This window comes from Octodon degus, unplaced genomic scaffold, assembly GCF_000260255.1.
Source record: "Octodon degus isolate 3935 unplaced genomic scaffold, OctDeg1.0 scaffold00123, whole genome shotgun sequence".
Taxonomy (NCBI): domain Eukaryota; kingdom Metazoa; phylum Chordata; class Mammalia; order Rodentia; family Octodontidae; genus Octodon; species Octodon degus.
The window spans coordinates 5,207,371-5,223,164 of NW_004524699.1; the positions used below are offsets into that span (position 1 = coordinate 5,207,371).

Below are 15,794 nucleotides of genomic sequence, written 5' to 3' on the forward strand. Positions count from 1 at the left end.
TCTCACTTTTCTCCCCTCCTCATCTTTCTTTTTTTCTCCCACCCTCATCATTTCCCTTTTACCATGTTATAGTTAAGCATTACTGATACTTATTTATTTATTTATTTGGCTGGCTAAGCATGCCTTCAGGGAAGGTTTGGGGATCGAACCACAGCAATCTGAGCTGACTGTTTAAGCAGGTTCTTAAAGAACTGGGCTAAGGGGCAAGCCCCTGATTTTTATTTATTTTTAATTAATTTTTTTTTTTGCGGTAGCAGGGATTGAACTCAGGACCCTGCGTTTGCCAGGCAAGTACTTACTCTACTGAGCTATCTCCCGGCCCTGATTTTTAGATACTGAGTTGGCTAAATGCTATCCCTGCCAAATCCTTTCCTCCTGCTGAGGGCCCGGCCATCGCACATGGTGGGCATGGGCTGCTCTACGCCACTATCTGGTCTGTCTGTGTCTACGTTATCACTGTCGTCTCCTTCCTGCGGACACAGCTGCAGCTCACTGGTCCTTCCGGCCTGTCTGTGTCCAGTCTGCTGGGACTCTTGTCACTGCTGGTCTCTCTGATATGCAGTAGTGGCACACTGCTGCTGGGCGCAGCCTTCGCTGAGTGCTGGCACCCAGGCTGCCTGTGTCATGGTTTCTCCTCCCTGTGTGGTGTGGGGAGCACAGAGGAGCCCAGACACAGACAGACACAGCGCTGAAGCTGCACCACACGAGACAGGCTCCCCAGGCATCTCCACAGCAGGGACAAGAGCTTTCCTACAGGAGCTGATTTTTTAACCTGCATCACAAAAACTAGAAATAAAACAAAGCAAGGTGACAGGACATTTCAGAAAGCCCTCAGCTCCTCAAAAGATGATCTCACAAGCACTGAACTTGGAAGTCACAGGCAAAAAATTCAAGAGCCAAGCTTCAGTCAGGATGTCTGAACAGCTCAAAGAAGAAACGATAAGCAAGTTCATGAGATCTGAAAGCTTACAGAGGAGGTTTTTCAAACAGATAAAGGATTTTACTAATAAAACTTTCAATGAGTTTAAGCTAGAAACTGAGTTAAACACGACAATATATGATATGACTGACCAGTCTGGTAACGAATCAGCAATTATGGAGAGAAAGCAAGCAAAAATACAAGGTATGAAAAATTCAATGAAAAGCATGAAAAAAAAAAAAAAAAACATGGCTAGCAGATTGGACAAAATATGGGGACAGAGGACTAGAATTCAATGACACCCTAAAGATAAGACACTGGGGCCGGGGAGATGGCCCAGTAGAATAAGCACTTGCCTAGCAAGCACAAGGGCCTGAGTTCCATCCCTGGTTCTGCCAAAAAAAAAAAAAAAAAAAAAAAAAGACACCATGCAAATTGGGCCTAATGCCCACTAAGTGACTAAAAAACAGAACATCAGAATCACAGGAATAAAGGACAAATCAGAAGATGGCCCAAAGGTATGAGAAACTTATTCATGGAAATAACTGCAGAAAATTTTCCAAATCTAGGGAAAAAGTTCAATATTCAAGTAAATAACCACAACTGGAAAAGAACTGAAACGTAACCCAACATCCAGAAATCCACTGAGAGGAGCGAATACTAACAGCTGTCAGAGGAACACGGCGTGTTGGCACAGGCAGGCCCACTGAATTGTGCAGACTGCTCAGTGCAAACCTGAAAGCTCAGGAGAGCGCCAGTGAAGTCTTGCAAGCCCTAGAAGAAAACAACTATCAGCCCAGAATTCTATATCCTACAATATTAGCCTAAAATTGACAGAGAAGTAAAGACTGTCCATGACAAAGAAATCCTGAAAAAAGCATGACCACTAAACTAGCATGCAGAAAATACTTAAGGAATTCTTGACAGGGACAGGGACAGGGAACCCACCAGGAAAGAGCCCAGAGGAAAGTAAGTGTGTATCTAACCGGGACAGGAACAAAACAAAGGAATCAGCACAGGAAAAAAAAAAAAAAAGCAACGCATAGGATTCAGTGAATACCTTACCATAGTAATTTTCAATGTCAATAGTTTTAGCTCTCAATCAAAAAGACACTAGCAGATGTAGTGAAAACACAAAATGCAACCGTAATTGCTTAAAGGTGACACAACTCGTCCACAGACAGGATGGAAAGCGATACATCATCAACAGGAGCCTGAAAGCAAGCAGGAGCAGCTACTTTATTTTCAGACTCAAGAGACTTCAGGCCAACACTGGTCAGAACAAATAAGGATGGTCACTGCACATCGATAATGGGAACAATTCAGAAGGAAGAGGCTTAGCTGCGGCTGTTGCTGGGATAAAACACCTGTCACACATAAGTTAAAGGAGAAGTTTATTTTGGCTCACAGTTTGTTTAAGTTTCATTTATAGTCAACTGGCTCCAAAGGAGGGCAGCAAGGCAGAGGGGCATGGCAGATGGAACACAGAGGGGATCAATGTCCAGCCACACCCCTTCTCCAACCAGGCTGCACCTCCCAAATCACTTTTTTTTTTTTTAAATGTATTTGGTCCAGGCTATCACTATGCAGCTCAGACTCATAGTGATCCTCCCGTTTTCAGCCTCCCCACCACTGGGATACAGGCATGCACCACCATGCCCAGACTCGGGAGCCAGCTCAGCATGCCCTGGGGGTAGGGCTGGTGTGGCTGATGGTGCCGGGGATCAAACCCTGGTCTCTGTGCTTAGTCTGCTGAGCTATCTTGCTGGCCCTCCCAAATCACTTCGGCTATACATTCACCACGGCCTAATCCACTCACTGCTGAGTATCGCACCCCCATGATCCAGTTACCGTGCACAAGTCCCACCTAGGTGCACATGAGGCTTCAGGGGGACGGACAGAAGCACAGTGAAGAGAGAACAACTATAAAGAGCTGTGCACTGATTGTCAGCACACACGATTTCCTAAAACAAAAAATACTGGACATGAAAGAACAGACACCAAGGCCACCATGATGGGGAACTTCACCACCCTACTCTCACAATTAGGCCAACCAGAAAGAAAGACTTAACATAGATACATCACAGTTAAACTACAATGTTGAACAAATGGACTTAACATATCTACAGAATGTTTCAAAAATCCAACAACAACAGAATATACGTTTTTCTCAGCAGTGTGAGAACTTTTCCACAACAGATAACATCTTGGACCACAAACCTTGCCTAAATACATACAGAAGAACTGAAATAATACCCTGCATACTACCGGGTCATAGTGGAATGAACAGCAAAAGAATCAACAGTAAAAGAAACTACAGAAGTTACACAAACACAGAGTGATTAAACATTACTGCATCACAGAAGAAATCAGGGAAGAAACAAAAAGGCTTCCTAGAATCAAATGACAATAGCGGGAAATCATGCCAAAACCTCTGGGATACACTGAAAGTAGTTCCAAGAAGAAAGCTGACAGCTGTGGACACTCACGTTAAAACAACTAAAAGAACTGCACAGTCCTAAATAAATACCTCAGTGCTGTATTTCAAGGTTCTAAAATAAAAAAGCACAATCTAACCTGAAATTAATAGAAATAAGTTATAAAATTAGAGTAGAAATTAATGAAAATGGGGCTGGGGAGATAGCTCAGTAGAATAAGTGCTTATAAGCACTTGCCTGGCAAGTGCAAGGGCCTGAGTTCAATCCCCGGTTCCACCAAAAAAAAGAAAGAAAGAAAAGAAAGAAAAATTAATAAAATTGAGACAAAGAAAAAAAATACAGGGGTCAATGAATCAAAAGATTAGTTATTTGAAAGGATAAACAAGATTGATAAAGTCAAACTTAACCAAAAAAAGGAAAGAAAACCCCTATATCAATGCAGTTAGAAATGAAAAAGGCAAAATCACAACTGATATCACCAAAATCCAGAGCACTGTAAGAAACTACTTCAAAAACTTATATTCTAATTGGAGAACCTACAAGAAATGGAGAAATCCCTAGACACACAAGAATTATCAAAACTGAGCCAAGACACAAAAAACTCTGAAGAGTCCAATAGCAGGGAGTGAATTAGAAGCAGTATAAAAACCCAACCAACAAAGACAGGGCCAGTGCCCAGGGCATTGACTGCAGAATCCCAGCAGCACTTCAGGGAAGCGCTAATCCCTACACTCCAACTTTTCAATGAAATGGAAAGGGAAGGAGAACTACCCAGCTCACTCCTGGAAGTCTGCATTATCCCAATACCAACACCAGACAAGGGACAAAAAGCAAGCAAACAAAGAACTACAGCCTAATCTCCCTAATTAACTTCCACACAAAAACCCTCCACAAGATACTGGCAAGCAGAATGCAACAAATCACTGAAAAGATCACACATCATAACCAAGCTGGCTTCACCCTGGGATTCAGGGATGGTTCAACATATGTAGATCAACAAACAAATGTGAAGAGCCGGCCACATGGCTCAGCAGACTAATGCACCTGCTTAGGCAGACAGAGCAGCTGGGGAACCCCTGTGTGCTGTGCCAGCCCCGCCCCCGGGACGCGCTGGGACCATGACTGAGATTGAGATTGGGGATGGTGGCGCGTGTCTGTAATCCCAGTGCTTGGGAGGCTGAAATAAAGAGAATCAGTACGAGTCTGATCTATGTAATGGGACCATGCAGACCCTGTCCTAATACATAAAATAAATAAATAAATAAATAAAAATAAACAAATGTGCAAGGTGCCTTCCTCTGGCGCGAATGACAAGCGGGAGAGAAGAAAGCTTCTGCTGCTCAGCGGCATGGGAGGACTACTGAAGGGAAGCAAAAACTCTTGGGAGAGGAGTCAAGGAGACAATGAACTTACCTGGCTGGGCTGGGGGTGGAGTTTGGAGGAGGGTACGGTATCCTAACCAGCACTGACTGGGGAGGGCATGGCCATGTGGAAAAGCAAAAGAGGAAGCAAAAGTTAAGCAGGGGGATGAATGCGGAAGTCAGTCTAGGAACGGCTCACCATGGTCTTGGGTTGGCCAAGCCGAATTGCCCTGTGATGATCCGGTAGACTTTCGTACGGGCACAGGCCCAACAGAGTGTATCACGTAAAAACAAGTAAGAACAAAAATCACACAAGCATCTGAAGAGGGGCAAGAAGCCTCTGACAAAACCCAACATCCATTCATAATAAAAACCTGATGAAAATAGGCATAGAAGGACTTTATCCAAACTAACAAAAGCAACTTATGACAACTACACTGTCAACAACCCATTAAGCAGGGAGAAACTGAAACGTTTTGCTCTAAAATCAGAAACAAGACAAAGTCCTCCACTCTCAGTACAGAAGCTGAAATGTTAAATATTGGGGCAATCAGGCAAGGGGAAGATATAAGAGGGATATGTAGAGGGGAGGAAGAAGCAAGCTCCTTATTTGCAGATGACATGATCTTTTACACAGAGACCCAAAAAACTCCAGAAAAAGACCTCTAGAACTAATAAACTCAGCAAAGTACAGAATACAAGGCCAACATGCAAAAAATCAATAGCATTTTTTTTTTTTTTTGTCTGTTTTTTGTTTTTTGGCAGAACCAGGGGTTGAACTCAGGCCCTTGTGCTTGCCAGGCAAGCACTTATTCTACTGAGCTATCTACCCAGACATCAATAGCATTTTTATACACCAATAATGAACACATTGAGAAACAAATTATGAGAATAATCTCATTCATAATAGCTTTAAGAAATTAAATAATTAGAAATGAACCTAATCAAGGAAGAAAACATCAACAAGACAAACTACAGGATCTTCAAAAGAGACCATTAATGAAGAGGACATGAGAAAATGGAAAAGATGTCCCTATTTCTGGACATGCAGAACCAATAGCCAAGATACCTGCATTAGCCAAATGGATAAGATGGATTTAATGCCATCCCAATCCAAGTACCAATAGCACTCTTCACAGAACTAGAATAAACAATTCTAAAATTTATATGGAACCAGAAACAAAAGGAATTCTGGGCAATAAAAATGAAGCAAGAGGTATCACAATCCTGGATTTCAAATTACATTATAAAGCTATGGGGATTAAAAACCAACATGCTACTGGTATAGAAGTAGATATGCAGAATAGAGCAAGCAGCAGCATCACCAGGAACAGGCAACTGAATTGACACTTTTCAGACAAAGTAGTACATAAAGTGAATAAATACTGGAAAAGATGTTCAGTGTTTTAGGCTCATTAGAAAATAAAAATCAAAACAATGCAATTTCATCTTGCTTCGGAAAGAACAACCATCATCACAAACGCAAAAGACAGCCAATGCTGGTGAGGCCGTGAGGAAAAGGAACACGTGCCCGCTGTTGGCAGGCAGGGAAAGTGGCACAGCCACTACAGAATCCAGTGTGCAGATTCCTCAAAAAGCTGAAACAGAAATTCCACCCAACCCAGCTACACCTCTTCTGCGTGTTTTCCCAAGAGCTGACGTTATGTTGCAATGACCCACAGTTACAGCGTCACAACCCAGAACAGCTGGATCTTGGCGACAGCCTACATGTCCATCAACAGATGAACGGAAAAGATTGTGCATGAGCACAACGGAGCACTACTCAGCCATAAAGAAGAGCAACCTTGAATCATCTGTAGGAAAATGAATCAGCCTTGAGAGCACACAGCTCAGTGAAAGAGACCTGACAGGGAAGATTAAGTGTCAGGTGGCTTCTTTATATGAGAAACTCAAAGCAAGAACAAAGAGCAAAATAAAAGACAGATGATCTAAAACATGGAGGCCGACCTTTTATTTATTTATTTATTTATTTTTGCGGAACCGGGGATTGAACTCAGATCCTTGTGTTTGCCAGTCAAGTGCTTATCGTACTGAGCCATCTCCCCGCCCCCCCAACCTTTTAAAGATAGGAAGTAAAAAGGACTTAAGATTTCATATATATATTCTATGAAGAATATTCCTTATGTATCTCAAACACATACTAATTTTAAAAAAAGTCTACTAGAAAATTCCTGGGCTGGTGAGATAGCTCAGCGAACTAAGTGCCTGCTTAGGCATGCACAGGGACCAGGGTTCCATCCCAGCACCACGTGCCGCACTGGCTCCGCCCCTGAAGCACTGAGCTGGCCACCGAGACTGGCCGTGGTGGCACACGCCTGTTATCCCAGCACTGTGGAGGCTGAAAACAGGAGGATCACCACGAGTCCTAGCTGTGTAGTGAGACCCTGTACCAAATACACTTAAAAAAAAAATTCTGCTGCTCACAGCAGCACACACCTGTAATCCTAGCATTCCAGAGGCTGAGGCAGGAGGATCGCTGTATCTGAAGGCCAGCCTGGGCTGTGCAGCGAGTGTAAGGCCAGCCGGAGCTACACAGTGAGACCCTATAAAGCCCACCCTCCCTCAAGCGCACTGCACACTCCAATCATCCTCCCCACATTTCTCCTACTGTCTACTCTGATGATTAGCTCTAGTTTTGAGGAACATTTTACTATGAACAACAGGGTGGTGGTGCTCAAAGGACAGTGAAGTTAGCGCTGTGACTGGTGGCACCTCACTGTGCAATGTGCCCAGTTCCATCAAGCAAGGTGCTTGGCCAGGGCCGCTGCCGCCTCACCTGTCAAACTCCAGGAGTGGCTCTCCTGCCCATGGCCCCAAGCCCACACCAAGTGGACTCACGCTCATGTGCTCTGGCTCTGCAGCCCGAGTGCCACGTCTGACACGCTGCTCATGGAGGCTGGCCTAGAAGCGAGGGGACCCTGAGCTGCTCAGAGACCGGGGGCGGGTGGGGGACCACACACTGGACTACAGGTGCTTCTGTTAGCTAGCATGCCTGTGCCTGGGGCCACTCTGAGGGTGGGGTGAACTTCAGAAATTCAAGAGGCTCCACCCACCCACCCAGCCCTTCTTGTCACCTTGGCCAAAGCCTATGCCCAGCTTCTGCTCTTGTCAACCTGCACCTGTCACTTCAGTACAATGAGAAAATAAATGTCCAGCAGGCACCTCGTGAGAAAAGGAAAGACAGGCAGGCTGACGGTGAATCTTGGCGGCCCACTTGATGGACAAAGAGGTACCAAGAGGGGCACTGGATCATGGGGGTGCTGTGCCGATATGCAGGTTCATCCAGGTCAAGCTGAACGCACCTGGGGTCTCTGGGGTGCAACCCTTATGGCCCAAGGCCTGCTTCCCAGTAGCCAAGGACTGAGCAGAGTTGCTCCTCTGGGCCCTTCTGCCATGATGTTTCCATGCAGCCAGCCAAATACAGACTGCAGCCTCTGAAACCATGAGCCAAGTCAGACCTCACGGCCTGTAAGCAGGGCATGTTGGGCACCGTGCCCTGCGCACCAGGAATGCTGACCACACCGAAACGTGCTCAGGGACTGGGGGCTTGGCGGCAGTACCTTGCAGAGATGGGCGAGTCGCAGATGGACAGTCAGGCGGGTGCTGGGGTGTCAGCCCTAATTCTGCAACAGTAGGGAAAGCACAGGGAGACAACCACGTCCCAGGTATGGGAAGCCTTCTCATCTCTGCACCAGACTGCTAGCAAATGGCAAAGGCTCAGTCTGACCTCAGCCCTTTCAAAAGCCCAGCTCAAAGGTCCCAGCATGGGTCCTACACTGGTGGCCCATGACCACTGCTGAAAAGCTCAGAACAAGAGAGAGAAATGAGAGCTGGGAGGGTGGAGGCAGAATGTAATCATTGGGGACGCAGCAGAAGAATCTTCCCCACTGACTTGTTTTCTAAAGCTTAGCTGATTTGAAAATAAGAAGCAAGCTTAGTCAAGTCAAGCCCAGCCTGCCCCTCTCAGCAATCTTAATTTTTACCCTTAGAAATCCAAATGGGATTGCATCAAAACTCTGCCATGTAAGACACATTCTTCAGTGTGGAGCCCTACAGAGCACGCGGAGCTGCAGCTCCGCCCCATCCTGACACTGTTCCCTCATTCCAGGTCTAGGATCCCACCTAACGCAGCCCAACAGCATGGCCTTTCCCAACAGGAGCAGCCCAGGAGGGCAGGAGTCCCCAGGTACTTATATGGCTGAGGGGCATCCCTGTCAGGGAGTGGCAGGCAGGCCAAATGCCTGGGAAAGCATGATGGGGGCTGTTGACCCAGTGAGCCCCGTGCACACATGGAGGGACCCTCTTGGACACAGGGGTTGGCTTTCCTTTTTCCCCCGCTGTCCCACCCCCTTCCACCCTCCCTTCTGTCCCCAGATGGTTTGGGAACTGCTTCCATGCTTTTGTGGTGAGCAACTTCCCTAGCCGTTTTCATTTTGTTTAAGACATGGTCTCACCATGTTGCTGAATTGCCCAGGCTGAGCTCCAACTCATGATCCTCCTGCCTCACCCTCCTGGAGTACTGCGATGACAGCCGTGCGCCTCGGCACCCCACCTGCTGCTTCTGCAGATGAATCTCAAACATGCATCCCATACATGGTCCTTTCCTTCCCCCTCTGCACAGCATTGCGGATCAACCCCTGCTAGGAGTTATCAAACTGGGTCATGCCTGCCTGCATCTGTCCCATGACTGCTGATTCAACAACTCCAGGGAAGAGACACCATTATCCTGTTCAGTGTGAGTGTGAGCCTCCAGCGATTCTCCTGGTGCAGCCCGACTTGCCACGCAACGGGCACAGAATGGAAGCAGGCTGTCGGCTCGCAAATGGGGTGCACCCTTGTGACTGTGTGACCGGAGAGGCACTTTGCAGTAGAAAAGACTTTCAAAGCACTGCCGCCCCAGTGTTGTCCCACAGAAGAAGAGACCTGGCTCCACGCCTGGAGAACGACCCAGACTGCAGGCCACGGGGACCCCTCTCATCAGGCTTCCACAGCAGGCCGTGCTGTGCACACACCACAATGGCGCATTGTGGATGCTTGCGAGGGTGCAGAGCCAGAGATGCCCCTGGGGCTTCGGAGAGGCCTGCACGGGTCTGCGCAGCACACGCAAATATATGGAGCCAGCCAGGAAAATGCTACAGAGAAGAAGGGAGCCTCGGCCCGCAGGCACCAGAACACACCGCGGGGCACCCCGTGCCAACCAGCCCTGGCCTGTGGGCAAACAGAGGAGCAAGGCGAGCAAGCAGGGGACCGCCAGGCCCGAATACCTCTGTAAGTACGGCCTGTTTCTATACGTAGGAAAAGATGAATTCAGTAAGTGGCGAGATAAGCTTCCTTACCAATCAGAGTGACAAAGATGTCCCGACAAGTCAGATGACATTGCTGAGACGGGCACAGGGAAACAGGCACTGTCGTATGTTGTCTGTGAGACATCAGACGTGTACAGTGTCTGAGGGGAAGACCTCCAATATTCACACAGGCGTGGACAGCGGAGTCAGCGCTAGCAACTCCTCTCACACGCGTCTGCACTGCACACAGAGCAGCGGAGCAGTGCGCTCCCAAACGACAGGGCAGGTGCCAAGGGGAGCAACAGCTAGGAGAAATTCACTGGGGACAGTGGCTGCCACTGGGCAGAACTGAGTTACGAGTAGACTACTCTGGACATGATTTGCTTTGTCCTACTGCTTTTTGTGTGTGTGTGTGTGTGCAGGGTCTTACTACGCAGCTCAACTCGTAGTGATCCTTCTGCTTTCAGCCTCCTCAGCACTGGGATTACAGGCGTGGGCCACCACGCGCAGACTCAGTCGCTGGCTCAGTGCAGCTGGGGGTGGGGCCGGAGTGGCATGTGGCGGCCCTATGCTTGCTATGCAGGTGCTCAGTCCACTGAGCTATCTTGCCGGCCCTGTCCTATTGTTTTTTTTAAGAGCACAAGTATACATTATGCATTATTTTAAAATGCATGTGTTGGCCGGACTACTGTGCTGCTGCCTATCTGTGCTGCCCTTCACTGGAGCCCTGGAGCAGTGGAGTGGACAGCAGGGTCCCAGCCTGCTCACCCGTGACTCCCTTTGCGATCTCGGGCAGCATGCTTCACGCACAAATGCAGATGACATCAATATCTTGCAGAGGACCAGGGGAGGCCGAAAGACGGGTGGCCAGGTGCGCACCTACGAGCCACAGGACTCAGGGAACACGGGCGCCTCTCCTGCCTCCAGGGACTTCTAAGGGCTGTTTACAGAGCGACCACAGATCCTACATGCTGACTCCCTTACAGAACCAAGTGGGTTTGGAGGTATTAGGGTATTGTATGCCACTTGCATTTAAAGAGGGTTGGGCTGGGGGGATGGCTCAGTAGAATAAATGCTTGCTTGGCAAGCGCAAGGGTCTGAGTCAAATCCCCAGTTCCACCAAAAAAAAAACCCAAAAAACCCAAAAACTGTGTAAGCTTGCACACGCCTACACACACCCCCTCAAAGTGTGATTTCATCCACAGGAAAGCCACAGGCTGAACTTATGCAGGAGGTGCCATCATATCAATGTGTTCATTTACCTTCATTTTTTAAAATTGAGGATAAAGTATTATAAAAGATGTTTTAAAATGGAAGTTATTCTTTTTTTTTTTTTTTTTTTGAGACAGGGTCTCCCTATGTAGTTCAGGCTGGCTTTGAACTATCTTTGTAGCCCAGGCTGGGCTTGAACCTGTTATCCTCCTGCCTCAGCCTCCCAAGTGCTGAGATGACAGGTGTGCACCACCACACCCAGCAGGGAGAGTCTTAAGAAGTAGCTGAACCGCAACAAAAAGCCCTTCTATGTTAAGACACTACCGAACCTCAGCAGGAAATCAGCTCCACAGATTCCCATGTCAATCAGAGGGTCTGCCTAAGGCCACGAACAGATACCAGTGGTTTCCTTCAGCAATTACTGAAGCACCCTGCAGGAGCTTTGCGCAGCAACTACAACCAGGCAGAAGCTCTCGGATCTCCTGGCAGAGGACTGACCACCGCCCGCCCACCTCAGCAGGCCTGGTGCACACCTTGCCGTCCGAGGCAGTGTTGATCCGGTAGTGGTACACCCGGCCCTCGTAGCGCAGGGAGATGGAGCGCTGGCCGGGGCTGCTCTCGCTCTCCCGCACCAGGAAGCTGCCGTTGATCCCGCTGCTCAGCAGGTACTCGGCGGCGTTGCGGGACACAGGCCCGTGGTACCAGGAATGCTTCTCCAGGCTGTTAACTGGCGTGATGTAGTTGCTTGGAACCCATCCCTGGCCATTCTTGGTTTGGGCTTCACACCATTCCCCATTGTGGTTGTAGCCCAGGACCCGGAGCTTTTCACCTTGGAGACAAAGAGCCAGATTAGACATCAGGCCTTAGGGACCAGCTTCCTTCTCTCTGTGCACTTCTGGGTGATCACCACCACACTCCAAGTTCCACATGCTGGTTTTGTTTTAACAAGTCCACGTAAATACACACACCACGCCTATAAGAATGTGTACTTATACACACGAGGCTTCCTGTTTGTACCAAATGTACAGATTAAGCCTTTTTTTTTTCAAGTGCTCTTTTTCTACCTAAGGAAAGTGTCTGGGAGAAAATGGTTTCTCTAAAGGGAAAAGTCAAATTTTAGCGTTTGGTCCGTGTGTCCACTTTAGTATTGAAATGGGAGCCGGATCACAGCCTTCCTTAGAAGGGGCTCTCTTGGGAAGAGGTTGCTGTTTGGGGGCCCCTCCACACTCGAAACTGGAAAGCTGAGCCAGGCACAGAGGCACACACCCAAAACCCCAGCACTTGGGAGGCCAGAGCAGGAGAATCCCGAGAACCTGAAGTGAGCTCAAGGCTGGCCTGAACTGCACAGCAAGACCTGTCTCCCTCCTCCCCAGGAGTAACTGGAAGCTGCCCCTGTGACCAGCCAAGGGGAGGCCAGTTGGGGCGCAGCTCCCGACGTCTACATTTCAGTCCCACCAGCTGCCCGGAGCCCCCTTACCTTTAGTGATGCTTAGAGTGTTGTCGCCACTGGCCACGAAGTCATACAGTGCAACGAAAAGGTTGGGGTCATTTTCACTGGGCCCGGCGAGGAGGTTTTCCTTGGAGTTCCAACGAGCAGCTTCACTCAGACCTTGGGGCTCGAAGTCAGATGCCACTGGCCTCTGCAGGGCTTCTGGAAGATGAGGAAGGGAAGAGAGAAATGTAGTAGGAAGGAGGAGGAAAACCAAGGAAACACAAGCTTTATCTTCAGGAACAAAAAATGTGTCTTCAACATCACACATTCCGAATTCATTTCATTTCTAAACAGCTGTATCCACTGTGAGTTTTCTTTAAAGGAGATGCTACCAAATCTTATGAAACACACTGGAGATCTTCATTCCAGTCTGGTAATTATTGCTTCTAAATGCTTTCAGCTTTTATAACTCAATTAATTCAACACACTGAGTCAGGAGCTGGTCAGAGTCCATCTTTCTATGACACTGCCATTGCTTAAACTATGGAGTGTAAATTTCTTGCTTTAAAATGGTTAAGTGGATTGAAGTTAATATATTTATATACTTAAAAAAAATCAAGAAATATAGAAGGGCTTAAAAGGAAAGGCATCTCCCAAGCCTGAGCTGCCTGCCAGCCCAGCCACAGAGGCCACCTGGGCGTCCACTGCCAGCTGCTTGCTCACACTTCCCCTTCGCTGTCCGCAGCTGGGGACTGCGCTGCCCTGCCGCGCCCATCCTAGAGGGGGCAGCGATGGCCCTGTCTTGCAGCCGGCTCTCACCACTCAAACACAGCCAGCTTTGCTTCCTCTTTTTACCTTGGGAAAAATATTACCAGTTTCTTCTATTTTAACAATGAAGTCCTTCCTGTTCTGTCCATAGGTGGATTCTAAAAGCTAGAATCCAATCATCATCTCTTCTGCTAGGAATATATGTGGGTTTCTCACAACAAGATCAAATAGTTGATTATTTTCCCCTGAAGTTCTTTCTTGTCTTTTTCTCCTCTGGGCGATTCCCAAAGCCTCTACAATTTCTTTATGATAATGACATAGCCAATCTATTCCAAGTAGACCTTACAGTGGTGGATATTGTGTGATGAAACCAAAAGCCACTGAAGGACACTACAACAGGAAAATCCTTTTTTTTTTTTTTTTTAGGGAGGAATTATGATTTGAAAGAATGGGAAGATCTACAAATGAGCTCATACAAATGGTAACAGAACTGTATTTGCTCTAATTCTCCGTCTGTCTGGACAGAGGGGACCCACACGTCTCTTTGCCAATTGACCTGTCTTAGGGACGGATCTGACTCTGAGTTTGCTTCGCTGAGACACTGGAGACACCTGAGAGACCGCAGGTCAGCCCTAGAAGCAAGGCTGCGCAGCTTCAGAGATCTCTAAGAGATCTTTTAAGAGTGCTCTATGGAAGAGACCAACAGAACATAAATAATGTAGGTCTTTCAACTCTGTTTCACTAATAGAAGTAAATACTGGGGAATTATTTTCCTAGAGGTGCAAATCCTAGCTGATGCTATGCCCAACACTCGGCAATTGCACTTTATGAACCGTGAAGGCAGAGATAATTTTAAAGAAGAGAGCTGTCACAGTGACATCTCCTGGGATGGGGGGAGTTTGGTGAGGTGTTCAGCTGTCCTCTAAGGAGCTGTCCTGCAGGCCTCTCAGAGCCCTCTAGCACCACCAAGGACAACTGGGGACTGACCAGCTGACCCAGAAGACTGGGTGAAGCAAGGGATTTGTTGGTTCTGGCTTTTTTTTTTTTTTTTGCTTTTTAAAACTAAAAGGCTTTTTAAACAGCTGAGTTGGGGTGGAGATATAGCTCAGTGGCCTAAGCACCTGCCTGGCAAGTGCAAGGTCAATCCCCAGTACCAGAAAAAAAAAAGAAATAAATTTAAAAAAAAAACAACCTGCTAAATTAACTTCTACTAAGTTATTTTTAGTTTTATTTATTTTATTGAGAAACAAATGTCAATGAGACAGTTTCAAAACTGATTAATAGGACAGTTTCAATAATTAATACACTGTACATTGTTATCTTCTTAGTGGTTATCCATAGTACAAGATGCAGACAGGATATCCTGCCCAAACACTATTAGTACAAATCTTTTTTCTCACTGAAATAAGCAAAAGTAGCTGTATATCTATCCTAACTATTCTGCATATACAGATACAAAATGGTCCTCCCTTTGTATCGCCTTTGTTTGGTCCTGTCAGAAGTGGGTATTCCACTGGCATCTAAATACTATAGGTGCGTGAATTCAGCAAAACAATCCAGCACAGTCCAGCAGTCCACAATAGTGGTGGGTTATCCCCAGAAGTCGTTGACAGTAAGTTATTTTTTAACTGATACACAAAAACCTGTAAGTCACACATGTCCGTGGGCTGCTATGTAGTATTGAGAGTGGGGGGCATGTTGTTAACGTGCTTGACCCGCTCACCACTGCCCACTGCGTGCTGGTCTGCAGGGCTGGGCCTGTCCTTAGGAGTGCGGGTGTGGCTCAGCTGCACAGGTTTCTGTGAGTCCCACTTCCAGCTCCACTGCCTGCCAGGAGCGTGAGAGGCAAGGCCACACGCTGTGCCAGAGACTCCTCACTGAATCTTCCAGATTCCCACAAGCCACTCCAAGGGCATTTATAGTTGTCTTATACCTAATCCAGTAGTGACGTCACGACCTTTATGCAAGGGAGCATAAAGCTTGGGAAGGTCTGCCTCTGCTGGGTTTCCTGGAAGCACCCACCTTCATTTTCTTAAGTCTATTTTTTAATTTAATTAAATTATTTTTTGCAGCACTGGCGATTGAGCCCACGGCCTTTGCACAAAGCTATATCCCCAGCTTGAACTTGTGATCTTCCTGCCTCAGCCTCCTAGAATGATAAGATTCCAGGTATGTACCACTGCATCTGGCTACAAAAGATTCTCAACTTAAAAACTCTTTCCTACCCAAAGTCCTTTTTTACTGACAAAAACTGTAACTAGGGCTGGAGAGATGGCTCAGTGGTCTAAAGCACCTACTTGAAACAAGCTTGGCGAAGCACAGGGACCGCGGTTCGATCCCCAGCACCACATGCCAGCC

At 47.3% G+C, this 15,794-nt stretch overlaps 1 protein-coding gene across 3 annotated transcripts in view; it reads right to left on the bottom strand.

Annotated features, from left to right (window-relative positions):
- Abl1 (ABL proto-oncogene 1, non-receptor tyrosine kinase) overlaps nt 1-15,794 on the bottom strand; it is a 150,724-nt gene that overhangs the window by 21,320 nt on the left and 113,610 nt on the right. For all 3 annotated transcript variants that reach the window (XM_004640447.2, XM_023700488.1, XM_004640448.3), the window contains exons 2-3: nt 12,714-12,887; nt 11,770-12,065 (exon numbers count right to left, since the gene is read on the bottom strand). In XM_004640447.2, coding sequence (XP_004640504.1) covers nt 11,770-12,065; nt 12,714-12,887 — 470 coding nt within the window. The remainder of the gene's footprint in view (nt 1-11,769; nt 12,066-12,713; nt 12,888-15,794) is intronic.